This window comes from Bombyx mandarina, chromosome 23, assembly GCF_030267445.1.
Source record: "Bombyx mandarina strain Sakado chromosome 23, ASM3026744v2".
Classification (NCBI taxonomy): Eukaryota; Metazoa; Arthropoda; class Insecta; order Lepidoptera; family Bombycidae; genus Bombyx; species Bombyx mandarina.
In genome coordinates, this window is record NC_143229.1 from 11,372,692 (window position 1) to 11,394,569 (window position 21,878).

At 37.7% G+C, this 21,878-nt stretch overlaps 1 protein-coding gene, 1 long non-coding RNA gene and 1 other non-coding gene across 6 annotated transcripts in view; all 3 read left to right on the forward strand.

Annotated features, from left to right (window-relative positions):
- Positions 1–6,007, forward strand: part of Dh31 (diuretic hormone class 2) — an 82,619-nt gene extending 76,612 nt beyond the window's left edge. The window contains exons 2-5 of one of the 4 annotated variants that reach the window (XM_089737422.1): positions 105–185; positions 2,970–3,074; positions 3,578–3,598; positions 5,102–6,007. In XM_089737422.1, the coding sequence (XP_089593548.1) occupies positions 106–185; positions 2,970–3,074; positions 3,578–3,598; positions 5,102–5,231 (336 nt within the window). In that variant the 5' untranslated portion in view covers position 105 and the 3' untranslated portion in view covers positions 5,232–6,007. Of the gene's footprint in view, positions 1–104; positions 189–2,969; positions 3,075–3,577; positions 3,599–5,101 lie in introns of all 4 variants that reach the window. The other 3 variants (XM_028178288.2, XM_089737424.1, XM_089737423.1) reach the window with 3 other exon arrangements.
- LOC149500181 (uncharacterized) overlaps positions 1–20,835 on the forward strand; it is a 574,180-nt gene extending 553,345 nt beyond the window's left edge. Inside the window, exon 2 of the long non-coding RNA XR_016325158.1 lies at positions 19,663–20,835. This is a non-coding gene — a long non-coding RNA (uncharacterized LOC149500181). The remainder of the gene's footprint in view (positions 1–19,662) is intronic.
- On the forward strand, positions 9,049–9,120 carry TRNAE-UUC (transfer RNA glutamic acid (anticodon UUC)). Its single transcript has one exon. It is a non-coding gene; the product is annotated as a tRNA-Glu (tRNA).
- Positions 20,836–21,878: the final 1,043 nt, after the last annotated feature.

Genomic DNA, 21,878 nt, shown 5'->3' on the forward strand with positions numbered 1-21,878 from the left:
AACAGATTTCCTATCGAATTTAATGTTTAAGTACCTAAAATGATGGATTAAAGAAAAATGAGTTCTATAGAATATGTTTTAAGAATAATATTCTATTGTTTCAGAATGGTAAAGTTCACCTGCGTGTTGGCGAGCTGCGTGCTCCTCGCTTTCCTTCTCGTCGTGCCCTCGTTCGGATACCCCAGGTAGTGGTATTTAAATAAAGTTCATTTTATAAATTACAATTAATAAAATAAATGATTAACAACAATTAGTCGAATGTCAGATTCAAGAGTTGAATGTTGTTAACAATATAACAACATTCAACAACAACATTTTCGGTAGGCATATATCCATCCATCCGGCTATGGAATGAGCTCCCCTTCACAGTGTTTCCCAAGCTCTATGACTTGTCCTTCTTCAAACGAGGCTTGTGGCGAGTATTTGGCGATAGGCAGTGGCTTGCCTCTGCCCCTGGCATGGCTGAAGTCCATGGGCGACGGTAACCACTCACCATCAGATGGGCCGTATGATCGTCTATCTACAAAGGCAATAAAAAAAAATTCGACTCTTGAATCTGAGTTCCAAATCTTTTGTATCGTAATTGTTGTTCTTATATTTCAATATAAAAACACTTTGATTTTCAACAAATTTAATATATCCTGCAGTAGTCGAAATTCGAGTATAATCAATTGAAATTATAAGTTTTAACATTATCATGGTTCTATTGTCAAAAACTATTAAAAAATAATCGAGAAGCTAAATTAAAAAAATTCAAAAAAAAAATAATTAAATACTCTCACAAACTTACCGACTTTCTTTTTTCCGAGGGGGAGGGTGATGGGAGAGATGTGCTCCGCATTAAACGCTTCACTTTCCCCCCTTTGCCTCTTCATGAGTTCTGTCTCATGCGAGGCTTGGACGTTGGTTGTTGAGCGACAGGAGGTTTTAGTCAGTTCGACTCTGACATGCCCCGCCCTCCATCCCCAGTGGAGAGCGGAAGTCCGGCGATTTCCTTCTGACAAAAACAAATGTTTTTTTTTTAAATCTTTACTGATAAAGGGGGCACATGGGCCACCCGATGATAAATGGTTAAAGTCGCTTAAGGACATTAGCGATGTTAGGTAAAGTCAATCTACCGCTAATATATTTAGCGGTAGATTTGCAGTTGCAGAGATTGTGTTTGTGTTTAGAAAAGGTTATGAACACATAATATTTTATTTTGATTTATTGGAAAAAAATAATAATAATAGACGGCAGTTAGACCAATATAAAAATGTCTTTAATAACGCCTTAAGAACTCCTAAATCGTCCATGACCACGGAAACTGGAAAGTATTTAAAGCACCATAATGAAATGAAAATTAAAAGCGCGGCATCTAACAGCAAAACATATTACTATACGACGACCTGGGCCTCGAATCAATCCAGAAATACATGAAGTCAGCGTCGGAACGGTACTTTGATAAGGCTATGCGTCATGATAATCGCCTTATCGTTGCCGCCGCTGACTACTCACCGTCGACGCCCTAGACACGTCCTTACGGATCCATCAGATCCAATAACCTTTGCATTAGACGCCTTCAGCTCTAACACTAGGAGCAGGCTTAGGGACCTCGGTAGCCGTACTCGTCGAACTCGACAAAGAGTTTGCCGTGGAGCCTAACCCATGAATCAGCTCGCTGAGTTTCTCGCCGGATCTTCTCAGCGGGTCGCGATTCCGATCCGGTAGTAAATTCATTCGCGAAGCAGCTGCTCTTGAGCTGTTAGGTCTCCTTCGGAGGCGCTCGGGCAGCTGTTAGCAAATCCCACCCCTTCTTGCCTGAGCCTTTGCTCGCCGACCTGTCCTGGTGAAACTGGAAAGGCCTCCGGGCCACCAGTAATCCTTCAATCATAAAAAAAACATATTTTAATTATTTTTGCATCATTTAATCACTCACTGATGTTCTAATTTAAAAATTAAATCGATATTGTATTATCGTATCAAGTAGGGTGGGGCAACCGTAGTAACTATACTGAGACCTCAGAACTTATATCTTAAAGTGGATAACGCATTTACGTTGTAGATGTCTATGGCCTTCATTAACCACTTAACACCAGGTGGGCTGTGAGCTCATCCACCCATGTAAGCAATAAAAAAAAAAAAAAAGTAGCTGGCTTAAATGTCACGAAACAGTAATGATATCAAACAATTGGATTTCAAACCACACAGTAAACATACATTGAACATTCCGATAAAAGCGAAAGCCGATTTGTGGTTACATGCGATATAATTATCTGATATCTATAGGCTTCCGCTTTCGCGTTTTATAAAAGCGTTACCCAAAAATCTCTTGTCCAAAATTCAATTAATATTAATTAACCGAATGCTATTCGAAAGATATTCATTCACAAATGAAGCCTACTGAGTTTCTCGCCGGATCTTCTCAGTTGGTCGCGTTTCCGATCCGGTGGTAGATTCTGCGAAGCACGGCTCTTGCTAGGGTTCGTGTTAGCAACGTCGTCAGGTTTGAGCCCCGTGAGCTCACCTACTACTTAAGGTTACGCTGGAATAGCCTCTCAAGGCTACCAGACTAGGTATGAAAAAAAAAAAAAAAAAAAAAACATTAGTGAACGATTAATTTTCATCGTGCGAATTAACGAACTCGCACGCCGCCGATTTCGAGTATCAAATATTTATGTATGTGAGTGGTGTTGGGAGATATTGGCGCAAAGCGTCTTACGTTACAATTCCCAATCAACATCAGTGTGCTTAGTGCGAATTTTTTAACGTTCTCGATAGCGTAAAAGTTAGCTCATATTTGTATGGAATGGGATCGTTTGCGAACGTTTGCCGCTAGGGGCGCTATTCCAACTGCATACAAAATTGGGTTAACTTTTACGCTATCAAGAATGTTAAACGCCAATAATGTTCGTCCATCAAGAACTTTAGAAGATGCTGACGGTAAAAAACCGCCTCAATTGAGTTCAAATGAGACATTTCCTTTTCAGTATCAACGACTACTACCGCGATGATGGCCAATACGATCCTGACGAGATCATTGATATGCTGGGCCGCCTTGGAAACCTCATTCAGATGGAACGCAAAATGCAGAAGTGAGTAACATTTTAGTCCCTTTATCAATTGATTTAACATCTTATATGTAATTGTCGCTCAATACTTTTTTCTGTTCAACTTTCCTCTATTCTTTTCACTGTATAGAACAACTAAATTTATAAAAACGCTAGCTGAGTCCCCCGATGTTACACGCGGCTATTGTCGTACCGCGAGTGCCGCCGCAGAGTGAAGCTAGTCTAAAAAAAGTGGCCTAAGTTACTCCTTATATCATCAGCTATCTATCAGTGAGTCTTATCAAAATCGGTCCAGCCGTTCCAGAGATTAGCTGGAACAAACAGACAGACAAAAATTGTAAAAAATGTTATTTTGGTGTAGGTATGCATGGTATTTCATGCAGCGATTATTTCAACATTACAAACAGACACTCCAATTTTATTTATATGTATAGATAGATGAATACATTTGAATCTTACAATATTTTCGTCTATTTTAAACATTATAACGATAACTATCTTTTCTTTAACTTAATTTCTCTTTTCAGCTACAAGAATGACATTACTAGGTGCGTCTTGCATTTCAAATTTGTTTGTTTTTTTTGTTTGCTACTCTAATAAGTGACCTATGATTTTCATCGCCAGGTTCAAGTGTACTTAGTCAATATTTTAATCAGTGCAATATTTTCTCAATTTTGGTAGATATAATTAATACTTAGGTAAATGTAACTAGTGCAATAGAAAGATATCAAATAGACATTTCACTAAAGTGATACTACGCGGGAAAAAGCAATTGAATACAATACACTTCAAAGCCTTTCAGAAATAGTCTACGATTAATTACGAAAAATTTGAATGAAGAATTTACTGTTTTTTTGTTAAAATTGAATTTTACTAGACATCAAATCTTAATATATTCACATCGATTAATAAAGAGGAAACTCCCAAGCTGATTGGTGAACAATTGGTTTAAATTTTATTTTATTCTAATTTATGCATTATTATTATTATAGTTTGGTTTAAAATTTATCGCAAGGACGTACGTAACTCCGAAAATTGCAATCAACAGAAGAATTTGTCGCTTTCAACCAAAACATTCGCATAAAGCCCCCGGAATGCTTTCATTTGCTTCATGAAAACCCTTAATGCTGTTCCCGCGTTAGGTTTTACATGTGCTATGTCAGAGCTGTATTAGTAACAAAAGTTCTAAAAAATATCGTGCATTCCTGAAATTATTGTAAATGTTGATGAACCAGTTGAGAAATCCGCACCTGACATTAAAACACAAATAAAAAAAGGATTATGTGGTTTTATGAAACCACGGTAAAAGTGAAACTTTTTTTCACATATACATATACATATATAGACATTTAACTCTGACAAACAACATTTACATTGAACACTGACAAAAACAAAAACAAAATGGCGTGGAGCACTGGCACAAATGAGTAATAAATAGTCTATACACCACACGGTCAGCTGCTGCGAACTATAGGCGCCGCCATATTGGCCTTGCTCTGAGGAGCGCCTTTCACTTTATCCCCACTCCGCGGCCGACCGTCACGCGACATGCAACACACAGACGAAAAAGTTTGAGACAATGTAATAAAAGTTTCACTTTAAGTTCAGAGCTTAGTTTGAGGAGCGTCCGCAAACTGCTTTCAAATCATATTGCTCATTAACAAAGTATAAAACGTACTGAAACTATAAGATTTTATATTTAACTGAATGTTGAACTATGCTTTCATTTAAATTAAACTCGTATTTTATTACAGTTTCGATTCGATTTTCCTTAAGCAGTCTTTGATTAATAATCGTTCAAAACTTGTCTCATATCTATATAAATAAAAACTGTAAATGTTTGTTCGTCTAAATTCCTTACCTTACATACCTTAAATATAAAATGAATTTTATTTTACGTCCGAGTCATACTTGATCGAATTTCATGCAGTCTGAATTTCTTTAGCCATTTAATTCCGCTTTACCCAAATTCACTTTATTTTAGACATTCCTTTTTTTAAGTAATCTGGCTATTTAAAAACGATTAATTCAATTGAACTTTAAACTTCCAGCGAGAAACGAGCTTTCGATCTTGGTCTTGGCCGCGGTTATTCTGGAGCTCTTCAAGCCAAGCACCTCATGGGATTGGCGGCTGCTAACTTCGCCGGTGGCCCCGGAAGGAGGCGACGAAACGCCCAATAAACACAAGAACCTCACAATTATAAATTCAAAGATATAAACACATTTTTATTAACAGTATTAAACAATTCGTTAATAATATGCATTCAAGTGATACTGATCGGTCCCACAGACCAATGCTATTAGCAAATCATCCATATGAAATTATAATTAAAAAAAAATACTAAAAAATATTCGCGCTTGAAGCATATTGTTATGTATCTAAAAGTTTTATAGAAATAAATACACTTAAATATATTCTATTTATATACCTAAGTCTGTGGTAATGTTTAATTCACATTTATATTTTCAATATCTTTATTTGAATCAACTTCATTACAGGATCTAAAATTATAAAATAAATATTTTTTTTTGTCAAATACGCAGATAATAACTCAATAATGATAATAATAAGTTAAAACTATACATAATGTGTAACAAAACTAAAATTACATTACTAACAGAAACATCGGGAAATTAAATTAAATTATTTTGATTACTTACAATCCTCTAGTCAAAGTCTCTAGTCTCTAAAAAAATTGTTTTTCATATTCAAAATCCTTTTATCGACCAGCCAATTCCAATCTTGTTTTAATAGTTCTTTTCATAAATTAATGTAGAAAGATTTAAGCTTACATATTTGGAGTTTCTATTGTCATTCAAATATTAGACCTGTTTCCTGTTCGTAGTTTACATCTTATTGTTCGATACTTGAGTGATGCAGATTTGTTATTTAAACTAAGTGATAAAATACTTTCTGTTTAGATTTTAATGTTACAAATAAAGAGATATTCATATTTACGATATGTTTTTCATTTTATCGACAAATACTTTTAGTTTAGTACATATCTGGGCGACTCGCATAAAATATATCAAACTAGCGACCCGCTCTCGCTTCGCTTCGGAAACCGTAATGTATTATTGATTTCTCCACTATTTAATGGATATTATTATACATATAAACCTTCCTCTTCAATCACTTTATCTATTAAAAAAAACCGCATCAAAATCCGTTGCGTAGTTTTAAAGATTTAAGCATACATAGCGATATAGGGACAGAGAAAGCGACTTTGTTTTATACTACAACTATGTAGTGATAATTACACTAATATCTTAGTCGAAAATTACTTTACGGAGGTAACCTAAAACGAATATAGCTTGATAAATTGATATAATTGTGTTAGTCACTAATGCGACGTGGCGATTCTCAAGCAATTTTGACTTTCAAATTTATTAACATACTATTTTACATTAATTTAAGTGAGTAAACAACTTAAATTAAAAATTTTCTTTGTTTGACTCCGAATATTGAAATCGTTCAAAGTGTTCTGCGGCAATGAACTATTCTAAAAGATTATGTGCTATGATACAAACGTATTTAAGAAACCGTGATTGAAATTTTATTGCTGTTTTTTTTTTACTATCCCAGATTTTTCCCTACATATTCGCTGGTAGCCTAGGAGGCTATTCTAACTAGGCCCGGCGTAGGTGAGCTCAATGGCTCAACCTGAGAGAATTTGTTATTAGCAAGAGCGCTAGGCCCTAGCAAGAGCAGTGGTTCGCAGAATCTGCCACCGGATCGGAATCGCAGCCCAGAAGACCTCGGTGGCCTGTGTCTAAGGGTATCCTAGTCCTGTGTTGCCGATCGCGGTTATAAAACATGAAGCTATTAAATAAGATAATATTTATATTTGGTTTCAATGATTTTTGTTGGTTGATTGTCCTCACGTTATTCTCCATTAAGATTTGAGGTCAATTACGTCCCCTATTAAATAAAACTGAATAGATTTGGATCGTTAGAATACTAAGATACGTATTTTAACCAATTCTTTGTATGGCCCACCTGATAGTGTATGGTTACCGTCTCGCATAGTATTATGACTCCTGTAGGATTAAGATCCTTGGAATTATGAAACGAACTACAATAAATAACGTATATTATGAATAACATGAGATTCAATTTAACTTATATACTAACTATTATTTCCTCCATCTTCTTGCTGGTTTTCGAGATTCCCTTCGTATAGGGCACATCTCCAATTTACCTGTTTTTTGGAACGAAGTTCCTTATGGGACGATGCGGAGGGGTACCCTAACCGGAAAAAAACGTCAGTAACGTAAGATTTTATGTTTGTTACCTCATAACTTTTGACTAGGTGAATCGATTTTGATGATTTTTTTTTATTAGAAAGCTAACGCTTTCCGTGTGGTCTCATTTCAATTTAGTCCAGTTCTGATAATGGTATCCATGAGAATACCATATACCTAAGCTTTAAATTTTCATTAACTACGTGCGCGACAAATAGATAAATAACTCAATACACGCCAACCGATTTCGTCGATTTTTTTTTGTGTATATTATATATTAACTTGTTTTGGAATATCTTGGTTTTTTTTAAATCAATATTAGTACATTGTGCACCAAGGGCGAAAAGTTGAACATTTCCTCCCGCGTGTAAAATTGCTGGAGGAAATGTCCAACTTTTCTCCCGCGGTGCACATACTATTTTTTCTCCTACCAGGCCAAAAGTTCGTGGAGTACCGAGCCGGGGTCCAGGGGCCAAGCCCTGGCCGGGGTTAGGGGGGGCGGAGTCCCTCCGTACTCATAAAAAAAACAATTTAACTGTTTTTTAATTTTTAAATAAACTACCTACTAATTGAATAAGAACTGTCTGATGAACTCATCTTTGTTTAATACTTCACTATTAAATTTTATTGCCTTTTGTTTATTTCACTTTTACACTAAACACAATATTGCAAATTACCCGAGCGGCGAAAGTCCAACAATGGCGGAGAATTTTAGCTGCGTGAGAGCAGACGTAGACACTAACGCGCATGCGCACTTGTAGGTGAAAGGGAGAAAACAGGGAGAAAAATTTACACTTTCTTCCCTGTACAGCGGAAGGAAAAGTTAGACTTTCTTCCCTGTAGAGCGGAAGGAAAACCGAACTTTCGGCGTAGGTAGGAGAAAAAAAATCATAATAAAAAATGTATACCCGAATAATTATTTTCTTTATACCTCGAATAGAACTTAAAATTAATATTTTTATAATAAGGAACTTCGTTCCTATCCGGTGTCCCACGACACCACACATCTTTTTTTCTAAATCTTAACATCTCATCATTTTGCCAAAACCCGTCTTCGACTGAAAAACATGAGTAGTGACACCTATGATCAATATAAAGAACTAATCATTGGTTCTACAATTCTTAACAAAGTTTAAAAAAACTATTCTGTTTCGGTTAAATGTAGTCTTTTTTACAAAATTTAATTTAATACACTTATAAATTAGCTATATTAAATAAAATTTTCCGCACAATTTACACATATTTTGTTTGTTTGTGCGACTTTTATTAAATGTCGCAATTTATAAAAATATCAGTAAGCGCCATCTATGAAAACTTATATAAACCAAGTGTAGTGTATTTCAGTCTACTTATCTAATTTTCTCGAACCGCTTTCAGAAAAAAATTGAGAAAATGCAAGAAAATGTTTTCACTAATCTACAGAGATGTCGCTACTAATAGAGACAAACTACTTTGAAAAACGACGGAATTTTTCATTAGTTCTTTACATTCATTACTTTTCATTAGTTCATTAAATTCAATAAATATTATTCAAACCACAAAGCAACATGTTCTATTATTGACGCGATTTTACTACAATAAAAAAAGCACAAAATCTTATTTTGATTTTCGTTTGTTCACTTTCTTTTTCTTAATGAAATGTTTATCTTTAAAATAATATCCAAATGATTTATTTGTTGGCTAAAATCAATGTCGTCAATTTTCATGGTTTGGTTTTTGTTTGCTATAACATTATTATTACATGATGCTTGTATCCCGTATGGTCTAGTGGCTAGGATACCTGCCTTTCACCCAGGAGGCTCGGGTTCGATTCCCGGTACGGGAAAGTTTTGCATCCCTCCAAAACTCTTTTTCAATCATCAACTTTGCTTTTGTTTCCATTTTACTAAGTTTTTTCGTAAAATAGATTCTTTTATATTTTATATCCACGTTTTTTTCATTTGAAATCTACTATATTTAGAAGTGTGCTACCATAGTATTATTAATAGATATCAGCATAGTCATCAACAACTAGACATAGCTCGAAAAAAAATTAAAGGGAAATGGACCACTCTAGCTGAATCCCCCCCTCCATAAATCTATCACATTAATTATTCGGAACACAAAGGCAGACACAGTTCAAATTACACTGGCCACATACCTGAGGGGTGAAATGTGTATTCGGTTGGATGCCCTTTCAACATGGCCGCCTCTTGTATTTATAAGCGTATTATTACGAATACTCGGAGACTTGTTAGAAAATATATTTTAAACGAGTTTCTAGCTAACTAGCTCTTTGAAATGTTATACATATGACGTATGGCAGCGAAAATAACATTAGTGACTTCTTCGTTAGAGTACCAAATAAATTATTTATCTTCTTCAGAAGTTTCCACAATACTTAGTCGGTAATGACGTGACGTCCACGTAGTTCTCATTACATTAAATCGCCAGTTTCGACTTATGAATATAAAATCAAATCGTCTTTACATGTTGTAAATGAATCGAAATTGATATTGATCTTATCAATGTACTGAAAATTGCTTCTTAATTTGTTCCTTCAAATTTCGGTGTGTTGAAACATTTTGTGGACTGCTTCAGAATTCACTTTTTTCACTAAATTTCTCGCCGGATCTTCTCAGTGGATCGCGTTTCCGATCCGGTGGTAGATTCTGCGAAGCACTGTTCTTACTAGGGCCTGTGTAAGCAATACTCTGGCTTGAGCTCACCTACACGTCAAGGAGAAGCTGAAATAGCCTCTCAAGGCTATCAGCATAGGTAAGGGGAAAGAAAAGTGTCACCCCAGTCAGTCAGTCGCAACGAAACTGTCGGTTTACCATGTCATTGTGAAAATTATATGTTGAGATTTTCAATAATTATTATTCAAAAATTTTATTTACTTTTATTGCAATAAACTTAGTTCCACCCAATACGAATGATCACGGAACTGCCGCTCAGCCATCCCTGGCACGGTCGTGTATTCATTAACCACTAATAGTTATTGTATTAATTATAGTGTAAGTTGATGTACATTATAATATGTGCATATTGTGTTGCTTTTGTTTTTTTTTTTGTGTAAGCTTAAATTTCTAAATTTCTCTTCTCTGTTCGCTTTCTGCTTATATGTGATTTTGATGGTGGAAACATGTTTGGTTATTGTTTTAGCTGGTTTATTGTATAAGCTATTTTTTTAAATATTGTATCTTTGTATTGTACTGTTGGTTTCCCAAATAAATAGTTAAAACTGATCCGCCATGACTCGCTAGTTGTAATTATCGGCAGGCAGCAGCTTGGCTGAGCCCTTAGCGATACTGAGGTTCATGAGCGACCTTATCCACTCATCACGAGGTGGACGGCACACTCAACTGCCTACAAGAGCATAAGAAACCTATTCTTCTTGAAACTACTGGCGCGCCACCTGCCTTACGATAAAGGTACTGTAACTTACAACACAGAGCTATTATTATAATATTTTGTTATGTTTTTATTGTCTTTGTAAGCAGTACAGTACGAGTATACGGCACAACTGATGGTAAATAGTTACGGTTGCCCATGGACGTCAGCAATGCCAAGGGCAAAGCCAAGCCGCTGCATAATGTTACATACTCTCTACAAGCCTCGTTTGAAGAAGGACATGTCATCTTTTTTTAGTTTTTCCTACCTATGCTGATAGCCTTGAGAGGCTATCTCAGCTTATCATTTCACCTTAATGTTTAGGTGAGCTCACTGGGCTCAAACCAGAAGTGTAGCAAGAGCAATGCTTCGCAGAATCTACCACCGGATTGGAAACGCGACCCACTCCCAAGATCCGGCGAGAAACTCAGTGGACTGTGTCTGTGGAATTACAACAATGAACATCGTATAAAATTGTAAATAGAACGATGTGCACCGTTTTCTAAGCTCTCATAGTACTAAGCCATAGGGATGTTTGACTAACAGATATATAATGTACATAATCACGATACATACACGCAAAGCTAATATAAAATTCTTACAAAAAAAAAACGATAATTTCCACATTTAAGAGCAACTCGCAACGACCCACTTCCCCGAAACCCCATAGCTTGCCAAACCCATGGCAATTATGCGCGAACCTTGATACTCGTCGGCGCTTTTGAAGATCCGGGTGAGGCTCCACGGGCCGGGTTCAACGACCGCGATCAATAATGCACCCTCTTGTCTAACAGGTACGCTGCAGGGTGGCAATTTAATTCTCAACTGCTATATTCCGAGATAATAACATAAAAATGATTCTTATTGTACGGCGGCTTGGTATCATTTTGCAAAAGCAAGCCTGTATGCTAAATCGACACGCACCACATTATCATTCATTTTTTATAAATGAAAAAAAAACTAAACTAATATAAAACTCTGTAAATTAAAGTATTTTTTCTTTTATTTATGAATTAAATGTTTATCTGAATGAATCTTCAATTTGCACAGCTTTCCAGATTTTGATTCTACATATTGTAATGTTATTATTAATACTATTACTCATAGTGACTTGACATTCTGTGTCTCATTGTAAGATTAACTGAAGGTAAGGCCCTATAAATAGGCCTCTTAATTATACAGTCCTACGTGTGTACATGATGATGATTGTGACTAAGCTTGCCAAGCATTCAAATATATATACGGATACACCACAACATCAAGAATCACTAAACTTTTCCATTGTCTCCAACGTTGGTCTTACCCATAGTCTTTTGCACTTCCGAAAGTTAGACTCTAAGGGCATCGGACTACAAACGAAAAATATTCTGTATTCCGAAATTTCCAAGTCCGATGTCTCCATTATAAAACAACTCAGCTTCGAAAATCATCAAGCTCTCTCTCACTATGCCTCTACTGGGTACTCCATCTGGTACTTCGCTCACATTGCGCATCGAAGTACAAATCATCTGGAAAAGTGCATAATTACGGGTATTGTTGACGGCAAAAGACTTCGGAGAAGATTTGAAGTTGGTCAGACAAAGTGGCCGAAGGACTTAAAATGCCAATGCTAGGTTTCTCCATCGGGCCGAAGACTATAGCAACGGAAAAGTTTTCCCGCAGCGCTTTCGTCAAAGACACAATCCTGATTAGTGTGGGAAGAAATTGAGGAGGAGAAGACGAATATGATATAATGTATCATTAAAACAGCTATCGCACACCTTTTTACGTTTTTCACACCATTTATAACTATTTGGTATTATTCTGTTATTATTCTTCTTTAATTTTACAGCTTCCTCTAAATAGGTTCAACCCATTTTATCGATACATCCTTTATGGCTGCCACACGATCTACAATGCTATAGAAGAATGGCTGTCTCACTCAATCCTTTAGGCCTATTAATCTGATCCAACCTAGACCATACTATAGAATTTCAAGATCGCCAAAATGTAATTAATAAGGGTACCTTTTGTTATAAATTTTCATCAATGTCTGCTGATAGAGTTGGGCTTATACTTTATTCTAGAGGTGAAAAGTCCGAAGCAGATACAATGAATTCATATTATCTGCGATTGGGAGCATCGGTTTCAAATGGTATACTTATAGTTAGTATAGATACGTTACTAAAAAGCGTTAACAAAATCATATCAAATAATTCCTTTATACATCCGATTTCATGTGTGTTGTAATACCGTCATAAGGAAATTATGTTCTTCCTAAAACGAAAAACATCAATTTAGACAAGTCTTGGCCTTCTATTTGTTGATGTAGTCGTTAACAAGCAAATTTAAGCATTTGATTTTTGTAATGACATAAGATTCTGAAAACCGAATAGTCAAGAAAGAGCATCGCATTACAGTTTTCACTTTTATTTATTGCTTAAACATAAGACGACATTGTGACGTTTATTATCACTGCTTTTTCTTTAGCACGAGATATACTCAATAAATCTATTTCAATCATACATTTATTGGTCTTGTAATAAAGATTTAATAATGTATACAAATTGTGATTCCTTTCCCTCCTCACTGATGTTTCTATCAATGTAAATAATTTCAAAATTGGTCAGTAGTACCCAACATCTAGCGTTGGAGAGTTTTGAAAGATAAACCAGACACTACGTTAGCTGGGCTTATTAAGTCAAACCATTAATTTGATTTTGATGCCGTCGTTATCAAACTTCATAGGATCACCCATTAATCCAAAGCCAATTCTAAAGGTTTCCTTAAAATTTCATCGAATCTATCTCACGGCCCACTGAGTTTCTCGCCGGATCTTCTCAGCGGGTCGCGTTTCCGATCGAGTTGTAGATTCTGCGAAACACTGCTCTTGCTATGGTCAGTGTTAGCAACACTCCGGTTTGAGCCCAGTGAGCTCACCTACACGTCAAGGAGAAGCTGAAATAGCCTCGCAAGGCTATCAGCAAAGGTAAGAAAAAAAAAGAATCCATCTAGTCGTTTCGGGGTCTATAGGGAACAGACATACATACACACATCTATTTTTACATATATGACGGAAAAGGGACGTCCGTAGTGTTTTTAAAAAGTATGACGTCAGCACCGCTGACGTCGCGGTCATCACTTTCTTGACGAATGACTCATGTTTGGGTTTCCGAAACAAAACTTCACGAGAACTTCACGAAAACTTCGTATATTGCACGAGAAGCATAACAACGTTACAGAGATATCCGTACAGTACAACGGCTCGGACACGAATCAAACAGTGCTAGAAAGCACGGCCGTATTTATGGGGCTTCGTACCCGTGAGCGTGTTGACACGTTTTAAACACGTGAGCGTGTTTACACGTTTTTCAAACACGTGAGCGGGTTTACACGTTTTTCAAACACGCTTTAAAGTATTGAAATTACAATAAAAGGAACTGTTTAACATCAATTTCTTATCACAGAGTAATTAGTTGATGATCAGTAGGTAAATAGTCATATTTGCGCCGACACGGCCATACTGACAGGCGGTGCGCGCTCTGCACCAGCCGCCCATGTATGGTGTATCACCAGAGAGTTCTTGGAGTCCATCTGAAACAATGGAATGTCTGTTTCTGAGATTGGTATCTGTGTACCTTTTTATGTTACTTTGAAAGTAACTTATTTTGTGTAGTTTTATATTGTGACGTACACTGTGGTACTTATGTAGTGAACGTACACTGTGGTACTATGTAGTGGACGCACACTGTGGTACTTATGTAGTGGACGCACACTGTGGTACTTATGTAGTGGACGCACCCTGTGGTACTTATGTAGTGGACGTACACTGTGGTACTTATGTAGTGGGCGTACACTGTGGTACTCATGTGGTGGCGTACACTGTGGTACTCATGTGGTGGCGTACACTGTGGTACTCATGTGGTGGCGTACACTGTGGTACTCATGTGGTGGCGTACACTGTGGTACTCATGTGGTGGCGTACACTGTGGTACTCATGTGGTGGCGTACACTATGGTACTCATGTGGTGGCGTACACTGTGGTACTCATGTGGCGGTGTAATTTTATTAATCAAAAATAAAAACTTATCCTTATGCCGATTGTTGATTTTGTTGTTCGACCATCCTGGTTTGTGAAGTAGATGGTAGAGGTTCATCGGCTGATGCTGGTGGGTAGTCTTCTTCCGCCGATACGGTTATCTGGTCTCCAGGTTGTTGCTCAGCGGAGGCGGCATGTGATCCCACTTGGGCGGTGCGCGCTCTGCACCAACCTCGTTGATTCTCGTAGGTTTTCTTTGATTCCCATTGATCTGCAGGAATAAAAAGTTTCTCTGAGTAGCGCATCTGTTATACTTGCGTTACTTGTAACTATGTAAGTTTGAGACTATTAATGCGATTTTATTGTAGGGTTCTCGGAGGTTTTCGTAGATTTCTCGGAGGTTCTCTTAGATTTCTCGGAGGTTCTCGTAGATTTCTCGGAGGTTCTCGTAGATTTATTGAAGGTGGGATAAGAATGTGTAAGGTGTTGTTCGTTGTGTAAGGATATCATGGTCTTCAGATGAATTTTGTGGTGAAATTTTAGTAATCAAAAATAAAAACTTATCTTTTGTATTCATTGATCAGTTGATTGTTGATTCCGTCGCTCGACCATGCTGGTTTGTGAAGCAGACGGTACAGGCTTATCGGCTGATGCTGGAGGGTAGTCATTATCCGCCGATACGGTTATCTGGTCACCAGGTTGTTGCTGAGCGGAGGCGGCGTGTGATCCCGCTTCTGATGACGGAGTAGGGACGTCCGTATTGTTTGTAAAAAGTGTGACGTCAGCACCGCTGACGTCGCGGTCATCACTTTCTTGACGAATGACTCATGTTTGGGTTTCCGAAACAAAACTTCACGAGAACTTCACGAAAACTTCGTATATTGCACGAGAAGCATAACAACGTTACAGAGATATCCGTACAGTACAACGGCTCGGACACGAATCAAACAGTGCTTTTTTTTTTTTTTTTTTCCTACCTAAGCTGATAGCCTTGAGAGGCTATGTCAGCGTAACCCTAACTTTAGTAGGTGAGCTCACGGGGCTCAACCTGACGATGTTGCTAACACGAACCCTAGCAAGAGCCGTGCTTCGCAGAATCTACCACCGGATCGGAAACGCGACCCACTGAGAAGATCCGGCGAGAAACTCAGTGGGCTGTGTCTGAGAGTTAGTTTACTCGTCGAGCCCTTCGTCGCAAGCGACGGGTTCGACGAGAACGGTGACCGGTGCTTGAATTACCTAAAAGCACCGTTAGTGGATCGGGCGGATCCGAGATGACGTGTTAAAAAACAGTGCTAGACAGCACGGCCGTATTTATGGGGCTTCGTACCCGTGAGCGTGTTGACACGTTTTAAACACGTGAGCGTGTTTACACGTTTTTCAAACACGTGAGCGGGTTTACACGTTTTTCAAACACGTTTTAAAGTATTGAAATTACAATAAAAGGAACTGTTTAACATCAATTTCTTATCACAGAGTAATTAGTTGATGATCAGTAGGTAAATAGTCATATTTGCGCCGACATATATAAATTTAAAATAAATCTTTATTCGCTATCCGCGAGTAACGTACGTGTACCTATAAAAATCTATACAGCTTTAAAATTGGCATCAGAACTCAGTCACACGAAGGGGGATCGCCTTTTTCAAGAAATGAGTCTCACAATTATACCAACAGGTATCCTCAGCATGTAAGGTCATCACGAAAATTGCAGTTTAGTTGGTACGTTGTCGGAAACCCAATACCCAGCGTAATTAGGTCAACAAGAGCGCCAGGGATGGCTTAATTAAGCACTCACTGCATTCACTAACTAGACCTTCCTTTGCTCCCGTTTATGTACCGTAATTTATCTTACAAAAATAGACGATTTGTATCTCACGATCCTTCTTTGTATACTTATTTACTAGCGACCCGCCCTCGCTTCGCTTCGGAAACATTAAAACACACATGAAACAAAAAAAAAAAAAAAAACAAAAAGTAGCCTATGTTCATCAGGGACAATGTCGGCTTCTAATGGAAAAATAATTTTTCAAATCGGTCCAGTAGTTTCGGAGCCTATTCGAAACAAACAAACAAACAAATCTTTCCTCTTTATAATATTAGTATAGAATACAATAGGTTTGGATACATAAATTTGAATGGGGCTATCTAAATATGTATGTATCTATATATATAAAAATGAATTGCTGTTCGTTAGTCTCGCTAAAACTCGAGAACGGCTGGACTGATTTGGCTAATTTTGGTCTTGAATTATTTGTGGAAGTCCAGAGAAGGTTTAAACGGTAGATAAATATGAAAACACTCGGAATTAAATAAAAATAACAATTTTGTTTTCCCTTCGATGTGTCCCCCATCGGACGGATTCCGTTTGTTTGTTTTAAGTTTATTTTATACAAAAGTTTAGGTATTTTATTTATCGATTGAGGTACTACGAAGTCTGCCGGGTCCGCTAGTGTATATGTACGAAAACAGCCACCGTTCCCGAACCCGAAATAGGGATAAACGATTAGGCTTAAGTAAACGAAAAACAATCTTCATTTACTAAACACAAACATAAGAACTTTTAGTTTCGGCATAATGCAAAATACACAATAGGCAGCCACCCTTCACGTCCCCCGGCGCCGCGGCGCCGCTCGACTAAATTTCACGTTAGTTAATATTTTAACACGGTTTTATTATGTAGCTTATTCTGTATTTATAAATTTATACATATAAATAAAAGTGTAGTGTCTGTTTGTAATATTGAAATAACCGCTTTTTACTACATGCATATGAATATATGTATAGGTATATACGGTGCATACACCAAAATAACATTTTTTACAATTTTTGTCTGTCTGTCTGTCTGTTTGTTCCGGCTAATCTCTGGAACGGCTGGACCGATTTTGACGGGACTTGCACTGATAGGTAGCTGATGATATAAGGAGTAACTTAGGCTACTTTTTTTGGACTAACTTCGCCCCGCGGCTTCACCCGCGGTACGACAATAACCGCGGGTAACATCTTCGATAATAAAATGTAATGTTTCCGAAGCGAAGCGAGAGCGGGTCGCTAGTATTTACATATATATCTATGTGCATAGTGTGATTTTTCAACGTAATTTCCAGCAACCTCAAAACGTTCAATAAATTTCTAAAAATGCACTTGTATCAAATTGTCAGATGATAATACAAAAAAAAACAATTATTCGCCATTTATACTCATCAGGACCTCTATTACAAAAAATGCGATGTCACTTGATGTTGATTCGTGTTTTGGTGATTCAATTTTTTAACATTTTTTTTTCGTTCGATTACATTCCGTACGTTACATTAGAAACTATGAATTTTCGTTTTCGAAAAAAATTTAAAAACGCGCTTTTTTCTCGCATTTTTCAAGTTTTGGATAGATTGCTTTACAAACTGCTTTCACATCCCGAAGTGTTCCAATACACCCGGTATACGATAAGTATGAAGTTATATTTTGACATAATATTATCGTCGCTGTCAAACTAAATTCTGCTATGTGCAAATACTCTATTTTGAATTAACGAGCAAAAACATTTTCGTATAAAATTTTATATGAAGGTGAATTTTTAAGAACTATATCAAATGAAAGTTATAGATAAATATTAAGACTATGAACACATAACAGTTTTTTTATACGGTAGACAGGGTTGTGAACTATACGAAAAGGTCAAAAAGTAATTATCTCAAAATGTGCACATAGCAGATTTTGGTTTGACAACGACGCTATGTACCTATATTTTACATTCCGATTTCATATCAGGCTCTTCGGAAACGTCATTGAATACGACCAGTTATTGTGTTATAATGTAATTGGTTCATATTTAATGTATTATGCGTCAATCCAACTATTCTGCTTTTGCTTAACATTACTAAATATTAATATATTATTGCTTCATGAGTTAATTAATCGATACGTGTAGCAAACGGAGCCTGGATATTATTCGTATATCTTTGAAGAAAAACACAGATCAATAAACTTATTTAACCAAAGCCAGACGACAGCTACACGATAGATCATCTTTGTGAATTAAAGTCTCAATTTTTGCAAAAGTTCGACTTGGATTTCAGTGGTTAACGGGGGCATTTAATCAATTCCATTTGATACCTGAGGATAGAAGAAACTTGAGATAAAGCGTCAATTTAAATTGTATTAACATCTATCTTGTCGTCGAGCTCTGGAAGGTACCATTGCTGCAAGATAAACAGGATCAACAAATTGCTCACAAGCATTTTTACTCGTGGTAGGACATCTTGTGAGTCCGCACGGGTAAGTACCACCGCCCTGCCTATTTCTGCCGTGAAGCAGTAATGCCTTTCGGTTCGGAGGGTGGGGCAGCCGTTGTACTGTAATAACTGAGACCTTAGAACTCATGTCTCAAGGTAGGTGACGGCATTTACTTTGTAGATCTCTATGGGCTCTAGTAATCACTTAACATCAGGTGGGCCGTGAGCTCGTCCACCCATCTAAGCGAAAAAAGCAGGGTTATCTATGGTTAAAATTACAAAAGGCTAGTGCGCAAGAAGAATTTATTATAAAATAACTCAATCAAACAATACACTGTTTTATTATTCGAAATACAAAACTTAGGAGAGAAGGAAGAGAGGACCTTGAACTCATTCACCCATCTACGGCAATAAACACGATTTATTTTAAAATCGTGATCGAAATTAACAAACGTCCATACGTATTCCAAACAGTTTTCACACGCGAGCGCTGATATTTCGTACAAACATTTCCAAGTGACGTCACGATGTTGACTAATCGTAATTGTCCACGTAAATATTATTGCCTCACGTTCCATGCATCAATAGTGTAAAGTTCATACGTTTTTTTTTATTAATTGAGAAAGCCGACCTCGCTTCGTCGTCACAATGGCGTAATACAAACATTTCTTGTGTATATACCTACACACTTTTGAACCACGTTAGTGGTAATGTGGCAAAATCCTTTTGTCGTCATGCCCTAAAGCAGTGATTATCAAACTTATTTCTTTTACCGCCCCCTTTGAAAATCAATTATTTTTCAGCGCCCCCCATTTTTTATACACCCCTAAAACTTTAAAACCACAATTTCATTAATTTAATTAATAAATGTTGTATTAATTTTAGTAAATGTAGTACCACGTAGTACATATATATTTGTAGATGCTATTATTGTTTCTTCATATTATTATATGTTCGTACATTGCTACAGAGCGTGTATTTACAAATTTGCAAAGTAAAAATGGATTCTTCTCATCAATATGTTTGTTTAAATTCAGAATTACCAAAATAAATTGCTAGTTCACTGTACTATTACTATGCTAATTTATTAGAACGAAACTATTTTTGTTGAATATCTTTCTCATTAATATAAGATTCTCATCATAAGATAATTAAAAATTTATATTTCGACTAGCAAACAACACTACTAACAATAATAACTTATTAAACTACGAATAAGCTAAACCTGGAAGTCGTAGAGGATTTCATTCATCTGGGCTCCGTCATAGCTAGTAATGGATCCTCCGAAAAGGACCTCAGAAGGCGAATCAGTATGGCAAAGAGAGCTATGTCCCAAATGGACCGTGTTTGGGTGGCATTTTTCTCTACGGCACCGAGACTTGGACCCTCAAGAAAACCGACCGCCAACGCATCGACGCGTTTGAGATGTGGTGCTGGAGGAAAATGCTCGGGATTCGTTGGACAGAACACAGAACCAACGAATCCATTTTTACCGAGCTAAAGATTCCAATGCACCTCCGCACTACATGCGCGCGGAGGAGTTTCGAGATCTTTGGACATATCGCCAGAAAGAGAGGTGACAATATGGAAAAGCTGCTGGTAACAGGCAAGGTATGCGGGAGAAGGCACAGAGGCAGAAATCCAATGAGCTGGTCGGACCAAATACGCTCCACTCTCAATACCTCAGTCCACGTTGCTATCCACACAGCCGAGGACAGGCAGGAATGGCGCAAGATGATGCAGGAGAAAGTTATTAGAGGAGGCCACGACCCTCAGCACTGAGGATTATCGACGCAAGAAGGAAGGAAACTACGAAAAATAAATTAATATCATTTCGTATTATAGATAAATATGGGTAATTTTTCATAGAATTTTAGTTTATAATTTAGAACTGGTTCAAATAAAAACCGCCGCCTAAGTCAGCGTTTGTAATAAATAATATCTATACTAATATTATAAAGAGGAAAGATTTGTTTGTTTGTATTCAATAGGCTCCGAAACTACTAAACCAATTTGAAAAATTCTTTCACTATTTGGAAGCTTCACTATTCCCGAGTGACATAGGCCATATTCTTTTTTGGAAAAAATTAGGTATCCTTACTAAAACTCCAATAACCCAAGGTGTAAAAAAAATTTACCTAAAATATTATTTACGTCGCGTGCCCTACGAAAACTATTGATGATAGAATATAATCATCTACTACGACTTTGTAAAAAACATTATTATTTACAAAAAGTGTCGCGACAGCATATGTCTAACTATTATAGTTATGCCGCAATAAGTGTTCTTTTATTTAAAAAAATGCCCCTGGTAAGACACGGAGTGCCCCCCTACCTTCGCCGACTGGTGGCTTCCTACTTGGAGGACAGATCGGTCACGTGTACCGAGCACGGTGGGATCGTGCACAGGTTCCCGGTCGTGCGCGGTGTTCCACAGGGGTCGGTGCTCGGCCCCCTTTTGTGGAATACCGGGTATGACTGGGTACTGAGAGGTGCCCTCCTCCCGGGCCTAAGCGTAATCTGTTACGCAGACGACACGCTGGTCATGTCCCGGGGGGGAGTTTTGCTGAGTATGCTCGTCTTGCCACCGCTGGGGTGGCGCATGTCATCGGCAAAATCAGGAGACTAGGCCTCGACGTGACACTCAGTAAAACCGAGGCCATGTGGTTCCACAGGCCGCGGAGAGTGCCACCTGTCGATGCCCATATCGTGGTTGGAGGCGTCCCTATCGGGTCGGGGTGCAGTTGAAGTACCTCGGCCTCATTCTGGACAGTCGTTAGACCTTCCGTGTTCACTTTCAGAACCTGGTCCCTCGTTTGTTGGGGGTGGCCGGCATGTTAAGCTGGCTTCTTCCCAACATCGGGGGGCCTGACCAGGTGACGCGCCTTTACAGCGCCCCCCTAACCCACATCAACGCCCCCCATTTTTTCCTGGGCCCCTTAACGCCCCCCTCTAGGTTTC